The following is a 15,411-nucleotide window of genomic DNA, read 5'->3' as shown; positions in this document are numbered from 1 at the left end:
TAATATCTGCTTAGTTTTATTTGTATTTTAGGTGCATCTGTATATCACACTTTTTCAGGTACATTGCCAGAAAGATTTGTACTGCTGGTTGGCACTATGGTGTTGGTTCTAATACTGTATTTGTACATTTTGCAGCAGTTTGACTTTGGCGCAGAGGGTGTGGCTATGTATAGGTATAATGGTGTGGTCTGATTTGTTGCATGTCTTTACCATTTTTTTAAAGTCTGAAAGTTGTTTTCTGGAAGCCACAGAACAGTGAGAGTCCGCCACCGCAGCTGGTCTCCATGTACCACCACCTGGTGACCGCACCACCACCCTCTGCTATACGGGACTGCAACATGGATGGTGCAACAGGGGCCGCACTAGTGACATGGACACTCAGGAGCTTTGCTTAATTCTCCTGCTGTGCTGAGGGAAAGAGGGGAATCTGCTGCTTTGAACCTCTGCTGATCGCCTCCAAGGGAGGAAAGCGTCCGAGTCACGTCAATAATCTGACATTTTTTTTTTTAGCTTAAAACTGATGGAGCCAATTGTGGAGATAATTAGAAAATTGTAAGACTTCATGTAAATTGTTTGTAAATGTAACAAATTCCGAATTATATAAAATAATATATCTTATATACCAGGTCTGACATTATGAACTATAGAGCAGTCTAGGGGTGTTCACCCAGCTCTCCCAGACTTCTGAATGGCAATTAGACTTAGCCTCGTAGTGATATAACCACTTCGGTATATAGGCCACACCTCTACATATGCTGTAATGAAGGATATACTGGGGTTCACCCAATTTTCCCGAGAAAGGTTAGACCTCAGACAGACCTACAGTATGGTTGACTCAAATGTTGTTGACTTTCTTTATCCTCTCTTTACTCTGCTGGGTCCTGATCCGTACACTTGCGGTAATCCTCCATCCATCGGAGTCCAGCCACAGTATCTCCTGGAAAAATGAATAGAAGCAATTAACATCTAAGGCCCTGTTCACATGGAAGATATGAGCACTGATCCTATTTTACATCCTCTGGCTTTTCAATTGTTGTAAGTCTACAACTTCCAGCATGCCCTGACAGACTCCGCTGCATCCCACCAATGCATCCCATTCCACAACCTGCGGCTCACCAGCAGATCATGATGGGAGTGGGTAGTTTTGCAACAGCTGGAGCACTGGATTGAAAAACCCTGACCTAAGCAACTGGATCACTGGATTAGAGCCCCCCTTTAGTCTTCATCAGGCTTCACATGTAGAACCCCCCTGACACTCACCACGAGGCTTGTATTCACACCCGATGTAGCCCTGATAGCCAAGTTCTTGCAGAAGGTCATAGAGATATGTGAAGTTCAGCTCTCCGGGACTATCCGGCTCGTTGCGGTGAGGGACCTGAGCCACCTGTACGTGACCTGTGCAGAGGTAAGCGTCAGCTCATTGTACCGGAGGGTGGGGGCTACAGTAGAGAAGAGTGAAGCGTGCATTATCCGCCTGTAACCGTAGTAAACAGATCAGAGCGATTCTAATGCGGTCTGAGAAAACTCTTCTCACTTGTAAATCAGAGCTTTCCCGCAGAATGACGTGGAGCATCCATCTTCTGACTACTAGACGCCATTATCCGGCAAGAACATATAATTACAGCAACATGAAATCTGCTCGCACATCAGCCGCTGCTGGCAGCGCAGGAAAATATATGTTACTGGAGATGGAAATCCTAACGCTCCGCTAATGGCGAGAGATTCAAGTAGCGACATGGCAATGTTATTACGAGAAGGCGAGACAGAGAGCGCCCGGGGGCCAAACACTGTGGTGACAGGTCCTGACCAATGCCGGACATAAAGCACCATGACTCACCTCGCCTATACAAATGCTGACATTTAAAGGGGCATTCATGCCTCCAGGAAATAAATGGGGGATAAGTAATTTAGCTAAAGAGCTGTGGTCCCCAACCTATGGATCTCCAGGTGTTGCGTAACCACAAGTCCCAGCATGCAGGCATGGTGAATTTTAATGCAACAATTAAAAAGTCACAGGCTGGGGAACACTGCCACAGAGTATACAGGGATATCGCTATTTATTAGGACTAACAGTTCTATAATCTGGTACCTTATGGTCAGGAATCCGTCACTACAGCATGCGGTAGTATCAATACATCGGTAATTGGTAGCACACTTGTTTGGCTCACAGTAATTTTCTGCAACTCTAGTGAATCTGTCAGCTGCAACCATCTTCCAACCTACTGACGCTGTTAGACACATGGTACCTTACAAATATCTGTCTGTGCTTCCAGACCAAAGAAAAATGCTTTTACTTTTCTGTGAAATCTGCCAGAGAGACGTTTCCAAGCAACTGATCTGCTGCAAGCTGGAATGTCTCCTCGCTCCCCCTCCCACCCCAATCTCTGCTTCCAGCTGCCAATACAGCAGAAATGGGGAAGGAAAGGGGAGTAGTACAATAACAGGACACACAGTGGGGTTACAGTAAATCCTAGTATTTTCAAAGGTGGCTGACTGTGCATGCCCAGAGTTTTTAGGATGCACAACCAGCCTGTGCTCTGGAGCACTGGAAGGGTTTCACTATATGTCTTACTGTCACTGAATTGGGAAGCCTATGTGACCTTACTGGATTGTGCATCTTCTCTAAACTGGTGACAGATGTATACGACACAGAAGATGACAACACAGCATGGACATCTGGGGTGGTTACCTCTGCGGCTCAGAAGCTACTCAACCCATCCTGGTGCTTTCTATCAATGTTCTTTAGGTGCACCCTCCTTTTAGATGAAGAATCCTGAAATACTAATGACCTGTTTCTCACCTATCAATGGAAAATATGTCTTAATGTTCTCTGTTAGATTCCCGTCCATTATCTGCCAATGGTAAAGATCCTGCAACACAGAGGATGTGGTAATTATAACATGGCAGACAAGAGGTTAATGGGGTTCAGGCCTGACAATAAACAGTGTAACCGAATTAATGATAACTATTGCGTCTGTAATAATAAAACCAATGGGCTCTGACCAATGGAAATCTAAGTTCTTCATAATCTACAGTAGCAGTACGGCTTTTAACCCTTTGCAATGGGGACGTGTTTTCACATCAGTAAAATTGCACATAACACATGTGAACAAAGTTTGAGAGAATGAAACGCGTCACCATACTTACCATTTGCATCTTCACATTGGGTCTCCCCACTTTCTGTAAGATCGAGGCCCCTAGAAGATGAACACAACTAGGCTCAAGTACTATGAAGCAAGAAATCCATATGACCCCCACCCACACACACACAAACCACCACATCTTTTACCTTGCTGCGGGGTATTCAGAAAATATCGAGGTTCTGAAATTCTGCAATTTATAGGTTCAATAAGACCGACAATCCCAACCTAAGGGGAAGAAATGAAGGTTACTTCCCAGAAGTATAGTGGTAGAGATGTTACTTTAGTGATACACAATGCATGACATGGCCATAGGGCTACCTCATACAGAAAGTCTAAATTATGTACTAATAAATTAAAGGGGTTATCCAGCGCTACAACAACATGGCCACTTTCCCCCTACTGTTGTCTCCAGTTTGGGTGGGGTTTTTAAACTCAGTTCCATTGAAGTAAATGAAGCTTAATTGCAAACTGCACCTGAACTGGAGACAACAGTCTCAAGTCAGAGTTATTATTCACAGCATGCATTACATTCCGGAGCTGCATTCACTATTCTGGTTGTTGTTAATGTAAACAGTCAGCAAGCCTATGGACAGACAAGCCCCTAACAAAAGAACTGAGCTCCTATAGGACCAAGAGAGGAGCCTTTCGTTTCTCCTCCATCACATGTAAACAGACTGGAGAAAAGAGACGGATCACTGCAAATGCTGCAATTCTAATCTATGGTAAAGGTGACATTAAAGGCGTATTCCATTCATCATAGAAATAAAGCCAGTGGCACATGTCTTGAGGTGTAGAAAAAATCCTTTATTCACATCTAAAATGGTAGATGCATGGGAGGGAGATGTGCTGGCAATCGTATCTAGCAGCATCTCCCTCCCATGCATCTCCCATTTTAGATGGGGGGTGATATATATATATATATATATATATATATGCCGGTAGTGCCTGACTTAAACACTGCTTTGTGAATGTGATTAAAGGGGTATTCCACTTAGATAAAATACATGTTGAATCGTATGTACCCTCTCCTGGAAACTAGGAAATTGTTCAACACTTGTCAACTTGTCAGTCTTCTTTCACCAGTTCTGAGCAGCTGCTTTCTGCTATACATAAAACTGTGTGTGAGCTTTTCACTCCCTCCTCCCCCTCCCTTCCCACAGCTCATGTAAACAGTGTCCTGCCCGGTGACGTCTGCACTCCGTGATGCCAGGAGGGTTAATCTGAGGTCAAGTTGCTGTTGACCTCACAGTGATTAACTCTTCTGGCATTACAGAGTGCAGATACAGCCGACCAGAAAAAAGAAGCCAGCTTACCCTTTTCCACTTCGCTTCACAGCAAGGGCTCTCACTTCAACAGGTGCCACTGATAGATCCAACAAAGAAATGAGTCCAGCTTCCAGCAGAATGGTTGCAAGTGGATTTATTCAAAACCTAGGTCCCCGTACACACATGGTGGCATGCCCCCAACAAGACGCCTATGCGTTTCAGCTGCTTGACGCAGCTTTAATCATGGCTATACTCCCTGGGGCAAAGCCGCACTAAATACCTGCTAGGTGGAAGTGCACGTCATCAGTACCGCTCGTGTCTCTCCATGATGACGACCACCCCCACCAGCTGCAGGCTAATGGATAAGATTCACCCCTAGAGTCAGAAGACTGTGCAATTAATAACATGATACTTTGTAAAAACAACATACATAATATACAGATATCCCTCTAGATTTGTACATACAATAGTACCAATTCATTAGCAAATAAACTATCACCAGGGTGCTGCAATTTGCAGTAAGAAATAAGAGACAGTTCACACAGAAGAAATTAGGGGGGGGGGGGGGGGGCAAATGCATAGGAAAAACGCATTGAGATGTGGACAAACAGAGATAAACATTAGTAATATATTAGTAGTTCTTTTTGCAGGTTCATTCCTTATAGCAGGTATTGAGACAAAACATCCAAAAAGCTTCTTTATCCTTTAGTAGTTTCTGAATGTCACCTCCCCTTGCTGAAGCATATACTTTTTCTATTGCAAAAATGCGGAAATGCTTTGTGGAGCCCTGGAGTACATCAATGAAATGTCTTGATGCCCCAGATCAAGTTCTGGTGCCTGGATGCTTAATATCATGTAACTGTTCACATGCACGCGTCTTCAGTTTGCCTGTAGTGCAGCCAACATACAGTACACTGCAATGAATACATTTGATAATATATACTACGTTGTAGCTATTGCAGTTCAAGAAAGATTTGATATTTGCGACTACTCGCCGTATCAGAGAATTCCTTGCATGTGGTTGCATGGTGGCATGTTTTACATGGACGATGACCACATTTATGGAATCCCGTAGTGGATAGCCAGGTGGTGTTCCCTGTCACTGTATGCTTTTTCTTCATTCCTGGCACGGAAGGAGAAGGTGTATCACCTATCGTTTTGGCTCGTCTAGATACAATATTAATACCGTCTGATAATATGTTGTCAATGATGGAATCTTGTCTGAGGATAGGTAGATATGTATTTACAATCTTTTTTTTATCTGTGAGAATTGTGGACTAAATCTGGTTACCATTGTAAGTTTCTGTTTTTTGGGGGAATTATGTTTGTGTTTGTCTGTTAGTAACTCACTTCTATTTCTTATGGCACTTTTCTACCTGCTCTCTCCACCATCCACTTTTTGCATCCTCTTTGTATAAGCCATTGTATGCGGTACTGATGACGTGCACTTCCACCTAGCAGGTATTTAGTGCGGTTTTGCCCCAGGGAGTATAGCCATGATTAAGGCTGCGTCAAGCAGCTGAAATGCGTAGGAGTCTTGTTGGGGGCATGCCACCATGTGTGTACGGGGACATAAGTTTTGAATAAACCCACTTGCAACCATTCCGCTGGAAGGTGGACTCACTTTTTTGTTGGATCTAACAGCCAACCTGTTAGACTTGTTTACATCAGCTGTCTCGGAAGGGAGGAGGAAGAAATGGAGAGAACAGCTCAAACACAGTTTTCTGTGTCTTCAGCTAAAAACAGCAGCTCAGAATTGGGGAAAGAGGCTAAATAGATAACACGTATGGAATGAATTGTTAGTCTCTCGGAGGGGGAATTATTCATCATGTTTTTTATCTGACCAGATAACCCCTCTAATGAGTCCAGGTAGCCCTCTCCCCATACCCAACCCCACACTTACCTGACTTAATATATCAGCTGCATATCTCAGGTTCTCTATGAATGTCTCCTCCATCTGTTTCTCAATGGACGCCCTGTCAGTGCCTGAAGGTACCCGCCCGGCCATGATGTGTATCCTGTAATAGATCAGCACAGCCTATATGATATTACATATTGGATTATACTCTAGAGCTGCACTCACTATTCTGCTGGTGAGGTAACATTACGTTACTTATCCTGTACTGATCCTGAGTTACATCCTGTATTATACTCCGTAGCTGCACTCACTATTCTGCTGGTACAGTCACTGTGTACATACATTACATTACTTATCCTGTACTCATCCTGAGTTACATCCTGTATTATACTCCAGAGCTGCACTCACTATTCTGCTGGTACAGTCACTGTGTACATACATTACATTACTTATCCTGTACTCATCCTGAGTTACATCCTGTATTATACTCCAGAGCTGCACTCACTATTCTGCTGGTACAGTCACTGTGTACATACATTACATTACTTATCCTGTACTCATCCTGAGTTACTTCCTGTATTATACTCTGGAGCTGCACTTACTCTTTCAGGTTGCAGAATTAAGAGTGCAAGAGTGCTTGCAAACTAAGAGAGAATAAAACAGGTTGTGTTAAAAGGGTCTTTTGGAACTTATCAGCTGCTGAATATCCTGCAGGAAGTGGTGTATTCTTTCTAGTCTGGAGAGCAGGAGAGGTTTTCTATGAGAGCTTGCTACTGCTCTGGACAGTTCCTGACAGAGGTGGCAGCAGAGAGCACTGTGTCAGCGTGGAAAGAATACACCACTTCCTGCATGACATACAGCAGCTGATAAGTACTGAAAGACTGGAGATTTTTTATTAGAAGGAAATTACAAATCTCTGGCACTTTATGGTACCAGCTAATTTGAAAGAATTTTTTTTTTGCTAAACTATCCCTTTAAATAATTTATCCCTTTAAATCAATTATGACAATCCTTTCTGTTACCTGGTGCAGCCCAATTCTCGAGCCCACGTGATCGCTTGATCCAGACCGGCTCTGAATCCATCTTGTCTGCCAGGTACAGCCCCGAGCCCGAGTTCCCCGGCCGACAAGTCTCCTGTGTAAGAAACCATTTCGAGTTAGATTTATCTGTGTAATATAACGCACACGAGCGTACAGGGAATACATAGTCAGTGACACGGCTTTTATTGTTATTGTCTCATGGCAGCCATGTTGGATATGGGTAATTTGTAAATGAGAGACTGCAGCTTGGGTAAATATCTGAAAAATAGCGCAGTAACACCACCCAATGAGCTCCCAGACTTTAATAGAAGTTTCAACATCCCTGCTAACAGTCAGTGAATGGAAGTCAAACCATAGGAGAATGGAGAATGACAAACACCATTACCACAAAGACAAGGCAAAAAGACAACAAAGGCGCAACAAGCATTGTAAAGCGACCAGTGACCTTCGCAGAAGCAGGCACCATATCATGGTCCTTAGTAAATAAGTCATAGATACATTGCATCCTATACTGCACCAATAATAAAAGTGGTGCAAAACCAAAATGGCGGCCTAGGCCTGTGACCTAGCAACAGTGAAGATTCCCCGTGTCTCTCCTGTCACCTGGAGGAGTGTTCAGCAGCACCAGCTTCACATTGCTCTCCCTCAGGGCGGCCTTCACCTCCCCGGGATCCGATTCATACGGCCAGGCCACCTCCACCGCCCGGAACCCCGCCCGGCCCGCGGCCCTGATCCTCCCGAGCAGCTCGGGGATCTCCGGGAACAGCCAGGAGATGTTGGCCGCGAAACGCAGTGCGGGCCGCATAGAGCCGAGGAGAGTGAGAGGAGCGGGAGATGTGAGCGACGTGACGGGGACTGGGAGGTGCTGGGCGGGGGTGTCTGTCAGGAAAGGCCGGGGATGTGCGGGAGGAGCTAGGCCGCGGCCGGTGCTGAGAGCCCAACCCCGGGGGCAAAGTACGGAGTTATGCGGGTCACTGAGGGTGAGGAGAACGGCGGCCATATGTCTGTATACACATCACAGAGAGAGATAGTGTACAGTCAGGTATCACTGCTGCTCTATATAGGTTATGTAGTACAACAAGCAGAATAGTGAGTGCAGCTCTGGAGTATAATACAGGATGTAACTCAGGATCAGTACAGGATAAGTAATGTAATGTATGTACACAGTGACCCCACCAGCAGAATAGTGAGTGCAGCTCTGGAGTATAATACAGGATGTAACTCAGGATCAGTAATGTATGTACACAGTGACCCCACCAGCAGAATAGTGAGTGCAGCTCTGGAGTATAATACATGATGTAAATCAGGATCAGTACAGGATAAGTAATGTATGTACATAGTGACCCCACCAGCAGAATAGTGAGTGCAGCTCCAGAGTATAATACAGGATGTAACTCAGGATCAGTACAGGATATGTAATGTAATGTATGTACACAGTGACTCCACCAGCAGAATAGTGAGTGCAGCTCTGGAGTATAATACAGGAGGTAACTCAGGATCAGTGCAGGATAAGTAATGTAATGTATGTACACAGTGACCCCACCAGCAGAATAGTGAGTGCAGCTCTGGAGTATAATACAGGATGTAACTCAGGATCAGTACAGGATAAGTAATGTAATGTATGTACACAGTGACTCCACCAGCAGAATAGTGAGTGCAGCTCTGGAGTATAATACAGGATGTAACTCAGGATCAGTACAGGATAAGTAATGTAATGTATGTACACAGTGACCCCACCAGCAGAATAGTGAGTGCAGCTCTGGGGTATAATACAGGATGTCACTCAGGATCAGTACAGGATAAGTAATGTAATGTATGTACACTGCGACCCCACCAGCAGAATAGTGAGTGCAGCTCTGGAGTATAAGGGCCCTATTTCACGGGACGATTATCGTTCGCATAATCGTTAACGATAAACTATGCAAACGACCGCTATTACGAAAGACCTGAAATCGTTCACCCATTTACATGGAAGGATAATTGTTACTTATGATCGTTCTTGCGGTCGTCTTGTCGTTGCTATTGCGTTCGTCACTACTGCGAACGACCGAACGACTTCCTATTCTTTGCGAACGATTTGCGAACGAGCAACGATAAAAATAGGTCCAGGTCTTATTAAACGATCAACGATTTCTCGTTCGGTCGTTAGTGTTTACTATTCAAACGAACGATTATCGTTTAGATTCGAACAATTTAACGATAATCTGAACGATAATCGTCCGGTGGAATAGGGCCCTAAGACAGGATGTAACTCAGCATCAGTAAAGGATCAGTAATGTACGTACACAGTGACCCCACCAGCAGAATAGTGAGTGCAGCTCTGGAGTATAATACAGGATGTAACTTAGGATCAGTACAGGATAAGTAATGTATGTACACAGTGACCTCACCAGCAGAATAATGAGTGCAGCTCTCGGGTATAATACAGGATGTTACTTAGGATCAGTACAGGATAAGTAATGTAATGTATGTACACAGTCACAGTGACCCCACCAGCAGAATGAGTGCAGCTCTGGGGTATAATATAGGATGTAACTCAGGATCAGTACAGGATAAGTAATGTATGTACACAGTGACCCCACCAGCAGAAAACACCCACACATTGGCTGATTGGATTTTTTTTTTGCAGTGGTAAAATTTATCTGTATCAGACGCACATCTCCAAGCATACACTGGATGTGTGGCCGATAACAGTGAACAGTGAACTTTAAAGGAGAAGTCCAGCAAAATTTTTTATTAAAGTATTGTATTGCCCCCCCCCCCCCCCAAAGTTCTACAAATTACCAATATACACTTATTACAGGAAATGCTTATAAAGTGTTCTTTTTTCCCTGCACTTACTACTGCATCAAGGCTTCACTTCCTGGATAACATGGTGATGTCACTTCCTGGATAACGTGGTGATGTCACGACCCGACTCCCAGAACTTTGCGGGCTGTGGCTGCTGGGGAGGATCATGCCAGGGGGACACTGAGGGACACAGGGCACTGGAGGGACACTGAGCATCCCTCTGCCATCATCCTCTCCAGCAGCCACAGCCTGCACAGCTCTGGGAGTCGGGTCGTGACATCACTATGTTATCCAGGAAGTGACATCACCATTTTATCCAGGAAGTGACATCACCATGTTATCCAGGAAGTGACTTCACCATGTTATCCAGGAAGTGAAGTCTTGATGCAGTAGTAAGTGCAGGAAAAAAAAGCACTTTATAAGCATTTCCCGTAATAATCATATATTGGTGATTTGTAGAACTTTTAAGGGGCAATACAATACTGTAATAAAAATTTTCACTGGACCTCTCCTTTAATTGCTGCACAATATAGTGCACTGCAAGCGAGCAACAATTTTGCTAACCAACGCTCACTCGCTTTTTTGCACAGCTCCATATCAGGCCGTGTAATAGAGCTCTTTGTATATCTGAGGAATTCATTTGAAGTGGTGTTTAATATGTCACTTCTAATAAAGTTTTACTTGTTTTGGATTCTTATAACCTCTTCTGTTTTTGCTGAATTCTTGTTGCCTAAAACACTGCTGTTAAAAGTTGTGTAATTCCAGATAACCCCTTTAAGGACTTCTATTTTTCTACAGGTCCTAAGATGGCCCCTTTTTTTAAAGGGGTACTCAGGAGAAAAAAAAGTGATTTATATCAAATGGAGTCAGAAAGTTATACAGGTTCATAAATTACTTATTTAAAAAAAATCTCAAGTCTTTCAGTACTTATCAGCTGCTGTATGTCCTGCAGGAAGTGGTGTATTCTTTCCAGTCTTACACTGTGCTCTCTGTTGCCACCTCTGTCCATGTCAGGAACTGTTTAGAGCAGGAGAGGGTTTATATGGGGATTTGCTGCTTCTGCTCTGGACAGTTACTGTCATGGACAGAGGTGGCAGCAGAGAGCACTGTGTCAGACTGGGCTAAGTACTGGCAAGATTTTTACATAGAATCAATTTACAAATCTGTACAACGTTTTGATACCAGTTGATGTGGAATAAATTTTTAATTTTTCTGAGTACCCCTTTATCAAAGTGATACATAAGTGAGTGAGTTGCTGCTCCTCTCGCTGCTTTATAAAAAGTTTTGTAGTCACTAAAAAGGTTTTGCTGTCTTTAAAGGGTTATCACATTTATAGGATAGGTTATAACTAGCTGACCAGAGTCGTCTTATTGGTATCGCCCTATTCACATCAGCGTGCATAAACATTGCTCTGTGCTGAACTCCCCTATACTCCCTAAGGGTACGTGCACACTACAGAATGAGGACGGATAACACGTTGCGCATTCCCGCAGCTCGCACGCGTCTCCGTCTGTGCCATAGACTCCATTCTATGCACATGAGGATTCCGCTCTCTGTCCAAAGAATGAACTCCTGTGGGGAGTAGCGGGAGGGGCCGGCTGGATGGTCTATCAGGGCTAACCACTGAAGTCAGTGGCGGTCTACTGCCGCGGCTCCTATTACACACGATCGTGTAATTTCAACATGTTGAAGGACAAGGATCAGCTGACATTGTGCATGTCAGCTTATCGTTGCCCTTTAACATTTGCTATTACACCAAACCATTATTAGACAGTAATTGGCCAAGTACGGTCGATAAGTGTCAGTTCACACTGAGCAATCAGCGCTGATTCCTCAGTGAAAAATTCCATCTGAAAATATAGTGCAGAGCCAAATTCAATGGAATTCATACAGCAAAATTTGCGTGCTGAATTTTCCGCGGCGGATCCACTTTCTGCCAGAAGAATTGTCATGTCAATTCTTCTGGTGGATTCCGCTGGCAGAATCCCATTGAAATGAATTGAGCAATGAGTTTCTGCTCTGAAATTTATCAGCGTGGAATTGGGTAAAATGAATTTGATTAAAGGAGAAGTCCGACCAAAAGTATTTTTTGATATGTTATTACTTATGGAAAGTTAGACAAATTTCCAATTTACATTAATTATGAAAGATGCACATTTACTGCTATTCCCCTTAATTTAGTAGATCAGGGAGACTTCAATTTCTCAGAAATTCGGTGACGTCACGAATCAGGGTGTAATTCCAATGAAGTGTCCAGCAGGGGGCGCACTACATATAGAAGTCAATGAGTACCATTGACTTCTATATATATAGTGCGCCCATGCTGGACACTCCATTTGAATTACAATGGATGTGTATGTAAATGTAATGTACAGTATGTTTTTGATTGAATACATTTATGGAATACTTTTGGGAGCAAGTGTCCTTGCACCCCAGAGTAATCCGTAAATGTATTCAATCAGTACATTTGGTGGGCACCGAGCAGGGAGGGAGAGAGGTGCCTATGCATGTACCTCCCCCTTCCTTCCTGCTCAGTGCTGGACACATATACACAGTACTACTACTCCCATCCTCTGCTCATAGTATGAGCAGAGGATGGGGGAGTAGTACCTGTGCTATTCCAAGCACCCCCTGCCGACGGCCGCGCCGCTCCTCACACAAGGGCTTCAGTATGCCCCCTCCGCCGCTCCCTCCTTCTAGATTTCCCACCGCTCGTCACACAAGGGCTTCAGCATGCCCCCTCCTTCCAGCTATCCCACCGCTGACTCATTGCCCGGCCTCACTGACCCACTCACCGCCCGGCTGCCGCTCTCTGCTTACATGCATGCCGGCCAGGGACACCGGGAAGCATGGGAATACGGCGCTCCCGATGCTTCCCGGTGTCTCCGGCCGGCATGCATGTAAGCAGAGAGCGGCGGCCGGGCGGTGAGTGGTCAGTGTGGCTGGGCAATGAGTCGGCGGCAGTATAGCTGGGAGGAGGAGGAGGGGGCATGCTGAAGCCCTTGTGTGAGGAGCGACGGCGGTGAGCGGCGGATAGCTGGGAGGAGGAGGGCAAGCGGCGGAGGGGGCATGCTGAAGCCCTTGTGTGAGGAGCGGCCGGCGGCAGGGGGTGCTGGGGATAGCACAGGTACAAATTCCCCCATCATCTGCTCAAACTTTGAGCAGAGGATGGGAGGAGTAGTACTGTGTATATGTGTCCAGCACTGAGCAGGAAGGAAGGGGGGAGGTAGATGCATAGGCACCTCCCTCCCTGCTCGGTGCCCACCAAATTTACTGATTGAATACATTTATGGATTACTCTGGGGAGCAGGGACACTTGCTCCCCAAAGTATTCCATAAATATATTCAATCAAAAACATACTGTACATTACATTTACATACACATACACATCCATTGTAATTCCAATGGAGTGTCCAGCAGGGGCGCACTATATATAGAAGTCAATGGTACTCATTGACTTCTATATCTAGTGAGCCCCCTGCTGGACACTCCATTGGAATTACACCCTGATTCGTGACGTCACCGAATTTCTGAGAAATTGAAGTCTCCTTGATCTACTAAATTAAGGGAAATAGCAGTAAATGTGCATTTCCCATAATTAATATACGTTAGAAATTTGTCTAATACTTTTGGCCGGAGTTGTCCTTTAAATAAAAAATGAATTTGTGTGGATTTCGGCCGAGGGGATTCTGAGCGGAACACTTTTCTCGCGGATTACGTATGTAATTCTCTGAGAATTCCTCACACAATTCTGCGAGAACTTTCCACCTGGAACACACTTCTCGCTGATTCCTCAGTGTGAACTGGCCCTAATTGTTTGGTGTAATAATAGTCTTTAGAATACCCCCTTTAAGTGCTATCAGTCACCTGTCATCAGCAGTCTGTAAGTTTTTAGAAGCAAAAAGATGCAAGCTCTGTGCGAGTCCTTGGACATCTCAACACTTTATCCTTATAAATGCGCAGTGCTGAGTGCCAGCTGATGCTTCGCAGTGATTCCACCGCTCGTTCCTCCAACACTTCATATTAACAAGTTTCACACGTGTGTAGTGACCGCAGTTGACTCTGTCTTTTCCGATCTAGTCACCGGTTACACACCATTCCCGCCGCGCCATGCAACGTCTAACATCTGCTCCTTTGTCTTAAGCAGCCTTTAATAATTTATTGTGTTCACACCTAATGTCACCAAATGTTTGTCTGCGGTGGCAGAAGTGGTAACAAGCCCTGACTCTTCCCATGGTTAACAAGGGAGTGTGGAAAACCTCTCCAGGGTGCGTCGGGACGAATGTAATATTTGGAAGCGCTTGACGATTGACTCTGGATAAGTTTGACAAATACTGAGACACCTGAGAGACTGATGCGGAGGAGCTGACACTTCACCTTTCCTGGAAGGAAGACACTTTGGGGATGGAGAAAATTGTAGAGAGAGTTCACTGCGATGGCTGGAATTTACACTGAATAATATTATTTGTGTGGATATATCTCAGGCTCATGGGGTGATACCTGGGACTAAAAAAATGGATTTCTATATTCCCAGGCGTGGTCCAGTGTAAACGTGTGCTGAGATAGGGGTTTATATCTAGATAGAATTTCTTTTTTTTTTTAAATGTCGCCTGTTGCTTTCATATCCTCTCATGTAAACAGACATCTGCTAGTTATTAGAGGAAGATACTGGAAGGAAGACAAGTGATCTCAAGGGCCATCAAAATCACAAAAAATATATAATATTTGCTGTTTATCAGTGCATGAATTTTGTTAGCTAAGAACTCTGATTTTTCACAATGATCCTTACTAGAGATGAATGCTCGAGTTTGTACGAATGTGAACTATCAGCATTTGAATCCTGCTGCCTGGAGAAGGTGGATGCAGCCCAAGGACTGCCTGGAAAACATAGATATAGCCTTAGGCCATTTCTGCCAGGAAAACTTGTGCTGAAAATTCTGCCACATATACAGTATACTCAGACTCCTTGGACGCTGTTGGGTAGAAGGTGATCACACTTCCCTAGTCCCTGATGTTGTAGCAGGTTTGCCGTTGTGTTTTGAGCTTGTTTTTGATGTTTTTTTGTTATAGGCTATTAAACTGTACATGTCACAAAAGACTGTGCCCTGATCAGCATAAAATCTATTAAACCACCAAAATTCCAGGTATCCTTCGATATGACCATGGCAGATTGGAACTGTGTTTGACCCCCATTTTTGATCCAATTGGGCTTGTTAATAGTACTGACCCGGCGTCGTCGTATTCATGCATACCCTAATTTCCAGGTGCTGAATGGATTTTATGCCAGGTGAGCGTACGTCGTGACAGGTACACT

General features: G+C 44.4%; 1 protein-coding gene across 2 annotated transcripts; it reads right to left on the bottom strand.

Moving 5' to 3' along the window:
- HYI (hydroxypyruvate isomerase (putative)) lies at window positions 1-8,322 on the bottom strand. Of its 2 annotated transcripts, XM_069981284.1 has the most exons (8): window positions 7,910-8,315; window positions 7,289-7,400; window positions 6,312-6,426; window positions 3,290-3,368; window positions 3,148-3,197; window positions 2,801-2,870; window positions 1,261-1,395; window positions 1-937 (listed from the first exon to the last, which is right to left on the bottom strand). In XM_069981284.1, the coding sequence occupies exons 1-8, from the start codon at window positions 8,304-8,306 to the stop codon at window positions 867-869; spliced, it is 1,029 nt and encodes a 342-aa protein (XP_069837385.1). In that variant the 5' UTR covers window positions 8,307-8,315; the 3' UTR covers window positions 1-866. The 2 variants fall into 2 exon arrangements, with proteins under 2 accessions (XP_069837385.1, XP_069837386.1); XM_069981285.1 differs by lacking the exon at window positions 1,261-1,395 and having other exon boundaries at window positions 7,910-8,322.
- Window positions 8,323-15,411: the final 7,089 nt, after the last annotated feature.

This window comes from Dendropsophus ebraccatus, chromosome 8, assembly GCF_027789765.1.
Source record: "Dendropsophus ebraccatus isolate aDenEbr1 chromosome 8, aDenEbr1.pat, whole genome shotgun sequence".
NCBI classification, from domain to species: Eukaryota; Metazoa; Chordata; class Amphibia; order Anura; family Hylidae; genus Dendropsophus; species Dendropsophus ebraccatus.
The sequence above is the reverse complement of the archived record's forward strand: the minus strand, read 5'-3'. Positions and strand labels throughout refer to the sequence as shown.

What these genes read in the sequence shown, in the direction of transcription:
- HYI (XM_069981284.1), bottom strand. Translation starts at nt 8,306, where the DNA reads ATGGCCGCCGTTCTCCTCACCCTCAGTGACCCGCATAACTCCGTACTT. An exon ending in GCTGCTGAACACTCCTCCAG is followed by an intron (nt 7,401 to 7,909) that starts GTGACAGGAGAG and finishes TTTCTTACACAG; the next exon opens with GAGACTTGTCGGCCGGGGAA. An exon ending in CGAGAATTGGGCTGCACCAG is followed by an intron (nt 6,427 to 7,288) that starts GTAACAGAAAGG and finishes GATCTATTACAG; the next exon opens with GATACACATCATGGCCGGGC.